The following is a 13425-nucleotide window of genomic DNA, read 5'->3' as shown; positions in this document are numbered from 1 at the left end:
AACAATGGTCACCTGGAATGAGGACTGAGAAGCCGCGTGGACCACCCCACCCCCCGGGCCATGAGGGCTCCCAGAAGGCCCAAACAGGGAGGAGCCTGAGAATGCAGAGCATGGATGGTAGGGGGCCCCAGGATGGGGAATGAGGGAGAGGAGATTGGGGAGCCTAGGATGGGGAATGGGGGAGGGGAGATCAGGGGCCCCAGGATATGAAGTGTCAGAGCCGGGGGGATTGGGGACCCCAAGACGGGGAATGCCAGAGCTGGGGGACGTGGAAAAGCAGAGCCAGATGAGTCCTCAGACAAAGATGCCTGAGACCCGTCTGCTGTGACCCGGCTGTTCCCAGGGCAGGGGGTCTCCCCTTGGCCCCCCGTTGCCCTCAGTGGCCACTGGCCTCTCCCTGGGCACTGCTGAGGGGGCAGGCCAGGCTCGTGGCGGTGCCCCGCCAGTAAGAATGCACGGCACGCCACAGGGAATACATTTTATTGATCTGCCCTTAAAATGCGGGGCTCGACGTCCTCTCAAACTAGCTGCCTATGTACAAGCCGGGGGCCGCCGGCTCTCCGGGGGGCCGTGACCGTCGCCCCCCCACGGCATCTCGGGGTTTCAGTCTCTGCTGACCCCAGGCCCGGCGCCCGCTGCGGCCAGGCAGCCCCGGCTCGAGAGGCCTCCGGCTCCCCTTGGCTAAAAACCCCCCATTTCTTAGAGAAAACACACCGTCCAGTCCGGAGAGCCGCAGCCGGTCCAGGGGAGGCTCAGGGCTTCTTCAGGCCGTAGGAGGCGCCCGTGAAGGGCCGCGATCCGGGGAGGGGCGGCGAGTGCCAGACGGCCGAGCTGGTGCGCTTGTGGTAGCGCGGTTTGCTCTTGTTGAAGATGTCCTCGAGCCGCGGGCTGAGGATGGTGCCGAAGAGCTGGTCGATGTCGGGGGGGTTGTAGTACTGGCGGATGACGGCCTGGCTCAGCTGGCTCCCTGGGGCGGGAGAGTGGGGTCACGCGTGTGTCCCCCCCCGGAACCCCGCCGCCCCCTCTCCGCCGCCCCCCCCATCCAGGCCGGCCCTCACCATTGGCCCAGGCGGGAATGGGCTTCCGGGGCTGCGTCTCGTCGTCCGTGGAGTCGTCGCTGTTCAGGTCCATCCCGTAGTTGTCCGGATTGATCTTGGGGCCCCCCCGGGGGCCCTGCGGGGTCATTTCGTATGAGTTGCAAACTGGAGACTTAAGAGGAAACAGACGCCGTCACCCCGTCACCCCGGCGCCACAGGGAAGCCCCCCGGATCCGGCTCGACCCCCCCCCGCCCCGAGGTGCGGAGAGGCCACGAGCCAGCCTCGTGTCTGGCGTGAGGCTGCCGAGGGCCTCCCACGCCGGGAGCCAAACCCTGGGCCTGCGCCGAGGGAAGCGAGGCCCGGCTCGGGGCTCTGCGGCCTCCGGGACAGTCTCACCTGCACGTCCACCGTCACGTTCAGGAACTTGTTGGCGGCGGCGGCGGCCTCCCTGGCCTTCCTCTCCTGCTCCTCCTGCAGCTTCCTGCGCGCCAGCTCCTGGCGCTGATGCTCCTCCTGGGGCCGACACGGGACGTGTGAACCGGGGAGGCGGGACACCCCCACCCGAGGGCCCCCCGGGGACGGCCCCCTTGGGACGGGCGGGCTCTGAGGCTGGGGGGGGCCCAGGCCGTGCTGGCGCGGAGCCTCACCTTCTTCCTCTTCTCCTCCAGCTCCCGCTGCAGCCGCTCCTTCTGCAGCCTCAAGGCTCGCTCCTTCTCCAGCCGCTCTCTGGAAGTCAAGAGCCCGAGCTGTCGCCGGCAGGCAGGGGCCCGAGTCCCCCTCCCTCGGCTCCCGTGCCTGACGGGCCGCTCTCTACCTGCTGGCAGGTCAGGAAGGCAGGCCAAGGACCGGGGCTCCCAGAGCCGGGGGCAGGGCCCGGCCCGGTTTTGTCCTCGTGCCAGCACGGTGCACGCAGGACGACGGCCTGAACCACGTTTTCTGTTCTATCTTCCCCCAAGACTTTCTCCACACTCTTCCGCCAAGTCCGAGGCCCCGCGGACTCCCCCAGCTGGGGCACGTGGCGACAGAGGGGGGCCGGCAGTCACCCCACTGTGGGACCGTGCGCAGGCGCTACGTGAGACGCCCAAATGCACTCCCAGGCCTGCAGGTGACCGAGAGGATCTGGGGGAAGCTGCCCCCTCTCAGCGCCACGTCCCTCCTCCGTCCCCTCCACCATCAAAATGTTCACAGGCTTTGTGTCAGCCCCTGTTCAGAGCCGTCCCTCCCCACACGTTACAGGGTCAGTCTGGAGACCGGCCTAAAAACCAAGAATGATAGTCCTGCAGGGGGGAAAAATGGGCTTTTAATGATCAAAAAAGCTCAGAGCTGAGCGGAAAGTCTGAGTGCCAGCGAAGGAGAGCTGAGAGAAACAGGCCGGAAACGAGCCGTTACAGCCTCTCTTGCCCGTGTACGGTCACACTCAAAGACTGAGACCAACGGCCAGCCGGAAGAATCAAAAGCAGACGACGGGGGGCAGCTGGGTAGCTCAGTGGATGGAGAGTCGGGCCTAGAGACAGGAAGTCCTGGGTTCAAATCTGGCCTCAGACACTTCCCAGCCGTGTGACCCTGGGCAAGTCACTTGACCCCCATGCCCCCCCCCTTACCACTCTTCCACCTAGGAGCCAATACACAGAAGTTAAGGGTTAAAAAAAAAAAAAAAAAAAAAGGGCAGACGATGGGGCACCCCTGGAGGCCACCCACCGAAAGCACTTCATTAAGCCAGTAGAGCAAAGGCGGCAAAAATGGGCTCAGAGCCTGCACAGGCTAACATTGCCAGCCCAAGTGTCTCTGGAAAAGGAAGCCAAGAAGCCCCTTTTTGGGTCAGTTGGGGCTGGCCGGCTTCTCACCAAGTGGCCGGATGCCAGTTAAAAACAGAAAGTGGGGGGGGCAGCTGGGTGGGTCAGTGGATTGAGAGCCAGGCCTAGAGACAGGAGGTCCTGGGTTCAAATCTGGCCTCAGACACTTCCCAGCTGGGTGACCCTGGGCAAGTCACTTGACCCTCATTGCCTACCCTTCCCACTCTTCTGCCTTGGAGCCAATACACAGTATTGACTCCAAGATGGAAGGTGAGGGCCTAAAAAAAAAATAAATGAATGAAAATAAAAATAAAAACAGAAAGTGATCTGTAAAATCTCAGGGAAGACCATGCGAGGGGGCCCAGGAGCTCACAGAAACCCGGGGGGAGCCGGAGCATCCCGAGAGCACCTGAGGCTGAAGTAAGCGCACCAAACGGAATAAGAACCAGAAAAGGTCCGGCCGCTTCTCCAGTGAGCTCCGGACCCCACTGCGCTACCCGAGGAAGCAGAAATGGTCCTGAGCCACACGGAGGCAAAGATGCCGAGGGAAGACCTGGAACCACATACTGCCTCTGCCCAAATGGCCAAAGCAAAAAACTGGAAACAAAGAGGAAAGACCGCCTGGGGAACGGCTAACCAGCTGTGAGCGCCGGGGGTGAGGGATTCTTTGTATACGGCAAGAAACAGCAAATGAAAGAGAAATATGGAAATGGGTGCTGCTACCACACTGTAAAAACCCGTTCACCCTGGTTACCATCTGGGGAGGGGAGAAAATGTGGGCTGCAAAAGTAACCATTCTTAGAGAACGTTTCTACGTGTAATTAGAAAAAAGGGACAAAAAAGGGAAACAACAAATGAAATATTTGAAGAAACGTGGAAAGACTTCTAATGGAATGTGGCACAGAGTGAAGGAAGTCCAGGAGAATGGACAATGCACTCGTCGTCACTCACCCACTTCCCTTTTCACTGTCGAGATGGAGGGCCAGGAAGGTGGTCCGTGGCCCCCACCCCATGGGGTCAGTTTGGCCTACCTTTCCTTTACACAAAGAATTCAATGGGACAAGGGAGGGGAACACGTCTTAAAACCTACTTTTAGAAAATATAAAATGACAATAAAGACTTGCTTGAGTTTGAATCCTGCTCCCAAGGAACTTGTGTGAGCCTCAGTTTCCTAATCTGAAGATGGGGATAACACCTACAAATGCCTGCCTCTCAGAACTGTCTCACTCATTTGCATGGACTCTTACACACACACAAATGGGCACCAATCAGCCTGCTGGAGGCAAGCACCAGGAGTCATCTGTCCATCTGTCTATCCCTCCTTCTGCTCTGGGGGGACCTTTGTGGCCTGCCCTCACCTGTCAGCCTGCAGCCTCTCTTGCTCCCTCTTTCTCTCCAGCTCTCTCTCAAGGGCCAGCTGTTGCTCACGCTGCTTCTGCTGTTCCATGATCCTCCTGGCCTCGGCCAATTTCCGTAGCCTCTCCTGTTCTTCCTCCTTCTTTCTCTGTAGCTGCTCCTGGTATCTCCGCTCTTCCTCCTCCTGGAGAACAGGAAAGAGAAAGAGCTCAGGGGGCCTTCAGCCAGTCAGGGAGGGCAGGTTAGGCTTCGAGTGAAATGGGCAGAGCAATGTTCTCGGAAAAGACAGGCAACTTGGGAGCAGCCAAGTGGCTCAGTGGAAAGAGAGCCAGGCCTAGAGGTAGGAGGATCTCAGTCACTTCCTAGCTGGGTGACCCTGGGCAAGTCACTTAACTCCCCACTGCCTAGCCTTCACCACTCTTTTGCCTAGGATTGATTCTAAAAGGGAAGATAAGGGTTTAAAAAATAATAATAAAAAAGGAAGAAACAGACAAAACACTAATCAGGCAGAGGGATGGACTGGGTCTAAATCTACCCTTAGCAAGCATTTACTGGGCTAAATTCCCTCTGTAAAATGAGGGAGTTGTTCTCAGTGGCCTTGAAGGCCCCTTCTAGTTCTAAATCAATGATTCCATTGTATTCTGGAGATGAACAACAGGCTACCCACATGAATTCCAACAAGGGACAAGGCAAACTGTCCACAGGTTTAGCTATTGAATTTTTTGGACTAAGGAAAGATTGGGCTTAGATGTCCGGAAAGGCACAGGCCAGTGAGGAAGAATTCCCATCCCAGAGAGAAGGTGTGAAGGGTGAAGAACTGGGATGATCACGTCCAGCCAAGAGTCTTTCTTAATCCCTCCCCGCTTTGCAGGGTGGGGGCTGATGCCAAGGAAGACGATGTTGGTAAGAGCATTTCTATGGCTCTTAACCAGGTTATCTCACCTGCTCTTTTATAACAATTCTGGAAGCACATGGAATTTTACGGAAGAGAAAACTGAGGCAGACAGTAGTTAAGCGACTTGCCCAACTGAATGTTGAGGCTAGATCTGAACTCGAGGCCCAGCAGTGCTCCTGCTGCCCCATGAGGAAGGGGCTGACATAGTCCTTGGTGCCTAGTGCTTCTAGCCTTCCGTCCATCAGTCCATCCATCTATCCTTCCTCCTCTTACCTGCTGGAGCTTCTTCTGCCTTCTGACTTCTTCCTCCTGCTTTCGCCTTGTCTCTGCCTCCTCCAGCTTTTTGGCTGCTGCCTTCTTCCTGGCCTTCTCCTCCGCCAGTCGCTCTTCCTTTGCCTGGGACCCCGGCCAAACTCCCAGTCAGGTTGAGCCAGGACTCAGAAAGGGAACCCCCCCACCTACCCTGGTGGGGAGGAGACACCCGTGTCCATCCCCTCTGGTGGCTCCCTAGGGGCCCTGCCACTGCTGACCTTCTCGTTCTTCTCTAGCTGGGCCAGCTTCTGCTCAATGCGCTTCTTCTTCTCTACTTCCAGCTGTTCCGCCCGCTCCCGGGCCTGCAGAACCTTCCGAAGGCGCTCTTCCCGCTTCCTGGGGCCACAGGGACCAAAGGGCGGGTCACCAGGCAGGGAGCCCCCTCGCCTCCTCCGGAGGTGCACACTGACTACTACAGGCGGGCCCAGATCTCCAGAGAGGGGGACACTGACAATATAGTACAAGGAGGCAGGGCCAGACCAGCCAGCGGGCAGGCAGACACTCCCATCTCCTCCTCCACTCCAGAGGGACTGGCTGACTAATGAGGAAGGGGCAGGATGGGGCAAGGCTGGGGATGGCCCAGGGAACACACCTTCAGAGGACTACACTGACACTATACTGCAGGGAGGGGGGGCCAGGCCAGGTAGACACACCTCCAGAGAGGGACATTGACAATATATTGCAGGGAGGCGGGGCCAGGCCAGGGGGTGGAGCCAGAAGATACACCTCCAGAGAGGACATTGACAATATATCATAGGGGGTGAGGCCAGGCCAGGAGGCGGGGGCAGACACACCTCCAGAGGCCCACTTTGACTATTTAGAAGGGGGCGGGGCCAGGTGGAAACTCACAATTTCACCTCCTCCAGGCGCCTGCGCTTGTCCTCCTCCACCTTCTGCTTCCTCAGCAGCTCAGCCTCCTCCTTCTTCTTCAGGTTTTCCAGTCGCTGCCGCTCCTTCTCCTGTGGGGCACGAAGGGCCAGGCCATGGGTGGGGGCCCAGGCAGGCCAGCTCCCAGAGGTGTGGCTGGCCAGTGTGGGCTCCCAGGGCTGCCTCTGCCCCGAATTATCCCACCCTGAGACCCCAGATTCCTTGTCTGCACAGTCCTTGCACCATCTCTGGGCAGCACTCCAGGCTTGGGGCTGCTCTCACCCCCTCAGCTTCTCTCCAGGGGCTTAGTGGGCCCAGTTCCAAGTGGGGAAGAGAACCCCCTCCATCTCTGAGGTGAGGCCCAGATGGGATGAGGCTGGACCAAGGCCACACATGCCTGATGCAGAAGGCCCAGGAGTTGAGGGCAGCCCCACGTAGGCTGTAGCCAAACGGTCCATGCCAGTGAATGATGCAGCTTGCCGGCCCAAGAGTGAAGCAGCCCCAGTGCTGGGCAAGGAGAGAAGGGCCAGGAGGCAGCTGGAACCCAGAAGCTCTCACACCCCTGGGACTGTCCAGAAAGGTGGCTGTGGTCCTGGCCAGGGCAGTGCTAGGAAGGCCTGCAGACAGGCTGGACCTGAAAATCTGCCCTAGGAAAGCTGGCGTAAGGAACCCCAGGAGAAGAGAGAAGAGCAGAGGTTTCAGTCCTGGGATGGTGGTCGCTCTCTACTTGGTCTCAGAGGGCATGACCAGGATGGGTCAAAGTTAGGAACACCAAACGGAACTTTCTAAATTTCTCTGTGATACACATTTACTTGGGCTCCACTGTGTGTAAGCATCATGCTGACAATGAGAGCTAGCCCTCCTTTTATAAACAAGCTGTTCAGAAGTGAAATGAGCCATCTTGTGAAGTAGTGAACTCCCTGCTGTTCTAAGGAATTCAAGTAAAGGCTAGACAGATGCCACATGTCAAGAAGCTGCAGAGGCAATTCCTGCCTCTGACAGGGCACGGGGCCAGAGAACCTCTGGCTCTGGGGATTGCCCTGCATTCTGCAGGAGCTGGGCCCCTCTGGTTGGCACAGACATCAGCCAAGGGATTGCTACCTTCACAATGGCACAGAGGAAGGTGAGGCTTTCCACAAAGCCACCAACTTCCTAAAGTCCCCAGGGCTTCCAGTGGGGCAAAAAGCAAGCCTCCAAGTGGGCTGCTGCTCCCAAGGGGTAATTCCCTCCCCAGGTGGATCTTCCCCATTTCTCTGGTAAAAAACCTCCTCTGGGAAGGGCTGTGGCCCTGGGAACTTGATTTGCTTCCACCAAGCTGGGGGACCGGCCCTGCCTGGCCTGCTGGGGAAAAGCTGGCTTGCCTTGATCCTGCTGGCATCAGCAAGATGGAGTGGAGAAAAGCAGGAGGGGCTCAATGGTTTAAAGAAGTCTGACAAGTGGGAGAACAGCTTTGGATGGGGCACTGGCAAGGCTGTTCTTTTCTTTTTAAAAAAATTCTCGTTTGCTCAATTTTCACAAAATCTATTCTAAAAAACCTTCAAATTTAGAAAACAAAAATGGGGGGAAAGGATTTGCTTTCTACAAGGGCAGGAAGGAGGGGGTCATCAGGCCCTCTGAGAGTTCCCAGTGTGGAATCTCCCTTCACCAGTATGTATCAAGGACATTTCTCTGAGAGTCTCAGAAAGCTTCCCAGGGCACTGGGGTTCCCATGATCTGCCCAAGTCACGCAATAAGCATGGTCCTATCAGATGAGGCTTGAGCTCAGGGCTTCCTCTACTGCCCATTCTGGGTGCCCTGGAAAATAGAAGAGGGGGAGGACCCCTGAAGGACCAGCTCCATGCAATTCAACAACATCTAGAAAACTCCTCTGACCCACTCCCATCCCATAGGAGACGGCATGGGGCAAATGGCCTTCTCTAGAAAGCTGAGGCCTTCAGACACTGGAGGATGCTCTTATGTCAGCTCCGATGTCCAAGTGTAAAGTTCAGTGGGTTGTGATAGGCACGAGGCTTTCCTGGAGCAGACTCAGGTCACCCCCTAGCCATGACTACCGGTCTGCTCTTCCCAAGCCAGAGAATCCCCAGTTCCCAGGAGGACGAAAAGCCAGCTTCTTTGGACTCCTTTAGGAAGAGAAAAGGGTGTCCCCCTGGAGGAATAGTCCAAGGTAGAATCGGCTCTCTACTCTGGGTATTAGGGAATTGGCCAACAAGGCCAGTAGGAGGCTCACCCAAGTGCCCAGGGGAAAGCTGTTCATGCCAGGCCCCAGATAGCAAACTTCCAGCCTCAGGCTACAGGGATCCGCTTCCCTGGGGGTGCTTGCTGGGTCCAGTAGCCAGTGAGTGAGAAGAGCACAGGGCAATGGGGGGAATGCAAAGACCCAAACACGAAGTGATGGAGACAGCCGGGCCGCCCGCCCTCACCTCCCCTGGGCTCTCTCCCCAGTTATGACTACAAAGAGGCTAGTCAAACTTTCCTGATTCCCAGAGGCTGCTGACATTCATTATGCCATTCTAGGCCCAAGACGTCAATTCCAATTGAATTTCCTTTTTTTAGAAAACAGAACAAAAAACCCCTCGCCTTCTGTTTAAGAATTGATACTAGCTATTGGTTCCAAAGCAGAAGAGTGGTAGGGCTAAGCAATGGGGGTTCAGTGACTTGCCCAGGGTCACACAGCTAGGAAGTATCTGAGGCCAGATTGGAACCCAGGACCTCCCAATTCGAGGCCAGGCTCTCAATTCACTGAGGCACTGAGTTGCCCAATTGAATTCTAATACCAGAGTCCCTTTGCCTTCATCAACCCAGGTTGGTCTCATGGGCTCCACCCCAATTTCATTGCAATAAAGAAGATCAATTTAAAAGTTGTCTCCCTGACTAAGGAGGAGCTCAGAGACTCTGGGAATTAGGAACGTCACACAGCTTCTTCTACTAACACTAGACGACAAAGTCAGACTAAGATCTAGAGGGAAGCACTGTCGGCCAACGGCCAGGCTGAGGTCCAGAAGGAAGGTGGGGGCGTCCCAGGGCCAGTGTGTGTGTCTTTCTCAGGATGGCGGGCCTCGAGATCGAGTGGGGGGAGGCTACGGGCTGTGGTCACCGACAGTGCGAGGGCGTCCTGGGCATCTCGCCTCTGTGGAAGGTCAAGTCCTGTGAAGGCTCGCCGTGTGACCCCGAAGCAGAGGCTGGACCTTCCAGGAGGCCCTTGGGCGGGGCACACTCAGGGTTAGTGTTTCAACAAGGGATCCTGGCTGCCGGGGGAGGCGGTGGTTCAGTAGGGAGGGTGACGGGGGCTACGGCACTAGGACGGGGAATGGATTACTTACGACAAAACTGCCCTGTGGGGAGGAGAAAGGGGGAAGCCTCACATTAACACCTTCGGCCGCCAGCAGAGAAGCCTCCACAGACCCCCAGCAGGCTCCCACATGTGCACGTACACATCCATGTGTGTACACACGCATGTACATGTGTGCACATAAAGCCCACCCAAAGGCCTGCAGCCCTGACACTGAGGGTCTTTCTCTCGCCCTCACCCCCCCAGGCCAGGCTCCCTTGGTTGCTAGGAGCGTCCTGCAGGCGGCCAAGAGGGAACGGGAAACGTGGCTGAGGGCGCCCAAGTGGAGGCCCCACACTCTGGCTCACCGCCGCTCCGGGGGGGCTGCCAGAGGCCTCGTCCTTCCCGGGCGTGTCCCTCCCGGCCCCCTCGGCCCGGCCGCTAACCTTGGCATCCATGTGCATTGGAGTGTTGCGTTTAATGAACGACTTCATGACGCTGGTGCGGCCGGCGGAGGTCGGAGTCATGAGCATCTGGTTCTTCTGGACGGTGTGCAGGAAGGTCCGCAGGGGCCTCACCACCTGCCAGGGCAGGGAGAGGAGGATGGAGGCCCGGGCACCGGGACGGCACAGCCCCCGCACCCTGGGGAGAGCGCGCCAAGCCCCTTACCTTGCTGGGCGGGCAGACGGGGGACGAAGTCTTGTTTTTGGGAGGAGTGAGCGCCTCGTCTTCCAGGTGATCCCCATTCTCATCGAGCTCACTCACGGCCTGCTTATAGCTCCTCTTACGCCTGCGACGGACGGAAGAAACAATGCCCATGCGGGGCTGTGCAGGAATGATGACCGCCCCTGCCCCGGCTCAGAGTGGCCCCAACGGGGGCATCCACGGCCTCCCCTCACACTGCGTCCTGGGCTGGGGACACTCTCCAGGCTCCGCTCACCCAGGCCGGGGGGAGAACCGATGAAACAGTCTCTGCCTGCCCTCCTGGGGGAAAGGGAACGGCAGGCCAGGAGAAGCCCAAGTGTGCTGAGAGATCCGAATCCTTTGTGTCCCCCTCGCTCGCCTCAAAGGTCCCCCCTTTCCTGGAGGCCCAGCGGGTCCTTCGATGCAGGAAGGCCTCATCTCTGGGGGCCTGTCTGAGCTCCCCAAGGGCAGCCCACGCCACGGAACACGGTAGTTTGGGGTTCGACGGAATATGAAGCCCTGCCTGCGTCGTGCTCTCTGGGCCCCTGACCACCATCCTTCGTGGGTCGCCCAGGTGGCCGGCATCTCACCAGCTCCTGCCCCAGAATCCTACAAGTCATCTCCCCGCCGTGTGCTTCCCTGCCCCCAGCTCGGCCTGGCCCCTGGAGGTCCTACCTGACGCTCTGCGGCGGCTCCCTGGGCTCTTCCGCTTGCTCCGTTTTGGTCTCTGGGGGAGAAATAACTGAGTGAGTCTGCGGGTGGGACGGTTCCCTCATCACATCCCCACCACCCTGAGAGGCCCCAGGATGGGGATCCCCGGGCCCATTTTTCAGAGAGGCCGAGGGGCCAAAGCTTGGGAACCAAAGGTGGCCTAGTGCAATTGCCTCCCAAGAGTCTCTGGACCAGAGTTCTGGCTTTTTACACTCCGTCGCCCCAGGGAAGGCCTTACCGCTGTCACCATTTCCTTGGCTTCCAGGCTCTGGCTGGGCCTTTGGAGTGCTGATGGCAATCTTGTTAGCATTCCGAGGGCGCAGCGTTCTCCTGGTGCCCTCTGACGTCTGCGGGAGAGGGCAGAAGGGTCAGATTTGTTCTGGCCCAGGCCCCAAGCCTCTCCCACCTCCCCCATGAGGCAGCAGCACCAGGACTGAGGCACAGGGTGAGGGAATGACCTCTGGGGGTAAATCCAAGAGCGTATATGGCCAGGCACCCTTTTGCTGCCCTCCCCCACACCCCCAGAGTCTGCCTACCTCCTGCTCAGCTTCCTTCACATGCTCTGTGTCCTCTTCAGAGCTGAAAGGAAGCAGAAAAAGCTTGAGAAAGATAGTCAGTCTGGCCCCCAGCCACCAGGAGGGGGCTCTAGGAAGGTCGCATCTTCCCATCACCAGGAAGCCCCATTGTCTCTATCCAGGCAGAGCTCATTCCCCATGGCCAGGGCCAGGCAAGGGGTAAGAGGCAGGGGAGGACCCCTAAGCTGAGGCACGGGGATGGGCGACAGAACTGTGTCCGGAGCGGGCAGTGTCGTGGGCCGCTGGGCTGGACCAGGGAGGAATGCGCAGAAAACCTGCTGGGGGCCCTGAGCCAGATGGGGCCGATCCGCCTAAAAGGAGCATCCAGAGTTTGGGTTTTAGCCTGGAGGCACTAAGGGACCTCTGGAGCAGAGAGCAGCCTGGCTATAAGAAGGGCCCAGAGACCAAGGAGGAGGCTGCTGTCATGGTGGCCACGTCAGAGGAGCAATGTCTGAGGCTAGACAGGGAGAGCCGGCAGCTCCCTGGAAGGCTGGCTCTGCCTGCCACCAAGCAGAGGGACTGTGCCTGTCTGGGACAGCCAGGCGGGCTTTTTGACAGCCGCCATCCATGGCTGAACAAGCAAGAAAGCCCCAAGGGACAGGCTCTTGTCCTGTATTGCCAGACACTCCCAGAAACTGTGGGGGAGCAGGAAAGGTCTGGGTCCTGGAATCAAAGGACCCGAGTTCAAGTCTGAGATGTGCTGCCTCTGGGCTACTCACCCTCTACTCCCCTTAAGCCTTGGTCTCCTTCTTGTAAAGGGAGGGAGTTCATAGGACGATCAAGGCCTTGGTGCTGACAGGGACCTTGGAGGCCATTGAGTCCCGGCCTCTCCTTGTAAAGATGAGGAAATGGAGGCCCAGATACACTACAAGACTCTCTGGAGGTCCCACAGGCATCCAGAAACAGAGCCATGACACGAGCCCCAGGGCCGACGCTGCCTGCTGACTTGGGCCCTGCCTGCTGGGCCAGGCTGCCTCTAACCTCCTCCAAATGAACACGTCAGGACTTGGGGAAGCCTTTCTTTGGTCAGGCTCAGGGGGGCGGGCACTACCCGAGTACCTCTGGGCAGCCACGTCTACTCTGGAAGTATAACCCCACACACGGGGTCGGGCCTTCCTCCCAGAAGCCAAGCTCCCGGCAATATTCGTTCTACCCACTGTAGGGGGGACAGGGGTGCGTTTCAGTGCCGGAGGAGGTGGCCAAGACGAAGGGCTCAGGAGCACCAGACCCTTGTAGAAAAGCCGCCTCCCTCCTCCCCTTGGTTCCAGAGGATGGGATCTTAGAGGCCTCCCATTTCCCACAGCGCCTTGCTCGCCTCTCCTCAACAAGGAATGTCAGGATGGATGACAATTAACCATTCATAGAATGGTCAGAAGCATGGGAAAGGGTCGTGCTAGGGAGTGAGCCGTGGCCACAAGTACATGCTCTCGGCTCGGATGCAGTCTGTGGGGGGCACACCGAGAGGAAAATGGGCCCCCAGCAGCTGCACCCGGGCCCAGCGAGCTCGGGCTTCTCCTTCAAGGGCCCGGAACTGCTGGTGACGACACCTTTCTGCCCCCAACCCTAGGGGACGTCAGGAGGAGGAGGGACCCCATCCGGACCGATCCCCAAGTCCCCAGAGCACGGTGTGTGGACAAAGGCGTCCGTGTCTCTCTCACCTGGCTTTCCCAGGCACCTCCTTCATAAGCCTCTCCAGGTAGCTGTGGCCTGAAAGGAAGAACCAACAACAAAGCCAAAAGTCAGAGAACAGCAGAGGGTCCCTCGAGGGACCTGAAAGACTTGGGTTCAATCCTACTTGACGACAGTTGTTTGGCCATGACCAAGTTACCCCACCCCCTCTGAACTTCAGTTTCCCCATCTGTAAAGTGGAGATAATGGGGAGGTGGTACTGGGAGGGTCAAATGAGATTTGTATGTAAAGCACCCT

The 13425-nt window shown here is 58.2% G+C and overlaps 1 protein-coding gene across 1 annotated transcript in view; it reads right to left on the bottom strand.

Annotated features, from left to right (window-relative positions):
- Positions 1–463: 463 nt before the first annotated feature.
- The window catches only part of LOC123250909 (inner centromere protein), a 35114-nt gene continuing 22152 nt past the window's right edge, over positions 464–13425 (bottom strand). The window contains exons 5-18 of the mRNA XM_044680008.1: positions 13158–13206; positions 11461–11503; positions 11163–11271; positions 10889–10940; positions 10199–10319; positions 9976–10110; positions 6244–6353; positions 5613–5730; positions 5356–5478; positions 4190–4371; positions 1686–1764; positions 1435–1551; positions 1059–1209; positions 464–967 (exon numbers count right to left, since the gene is read on the bottom strand). Coding sequence (XP_044535943.1) covers positions 753–967; positions 1059–1209; positions 1435–1551; positions 1686–1764; positions 4190–4371; positions 5356–5478; positions 5613–5730; positions 6244–6353; positions 9976–10110; positions 10199–10319; positions 10889–10940; positions 11163–11271; positions 11461–11503; positions 13158–13206 — 1604 coding nt within the window. The 3' untranslated portion in view covers positions 464–752. The remainder of the gene's footprint in view (positions 968–1058; positions 1210–1434; positions 1552–1685; positions 1765–4189; positions 4372–5355; positions 5479–5612; positions 5731–6243; positions 6354–9975; positions 10111–10198; positions 10320–10888; positions 10941–11162; positions 11272–11460; positions 11504–13157; positions 13207–13425) is intronic.

The sequence above is a fragment of the Gracilinanus agilis genome, chromosome 6 (genome assembly GCF_016433145.1).
Source record: "Gracilinanus agilis isolate LMUSP501 chromosome 6, AgileGrace, whole genome shotgun sequence".
Classification (NCBI taxonomy): Eukaryota; Metazoa; Chordata; class Mammalia; order Didelphimorphia; family Didelphidae; genus Gracilinanus; species Gracilinanus agilis.
Note: the sequence above shows the minus strand (reverse complement) of the source record. Positions and strands in the feature narration are given on the sequence as shown.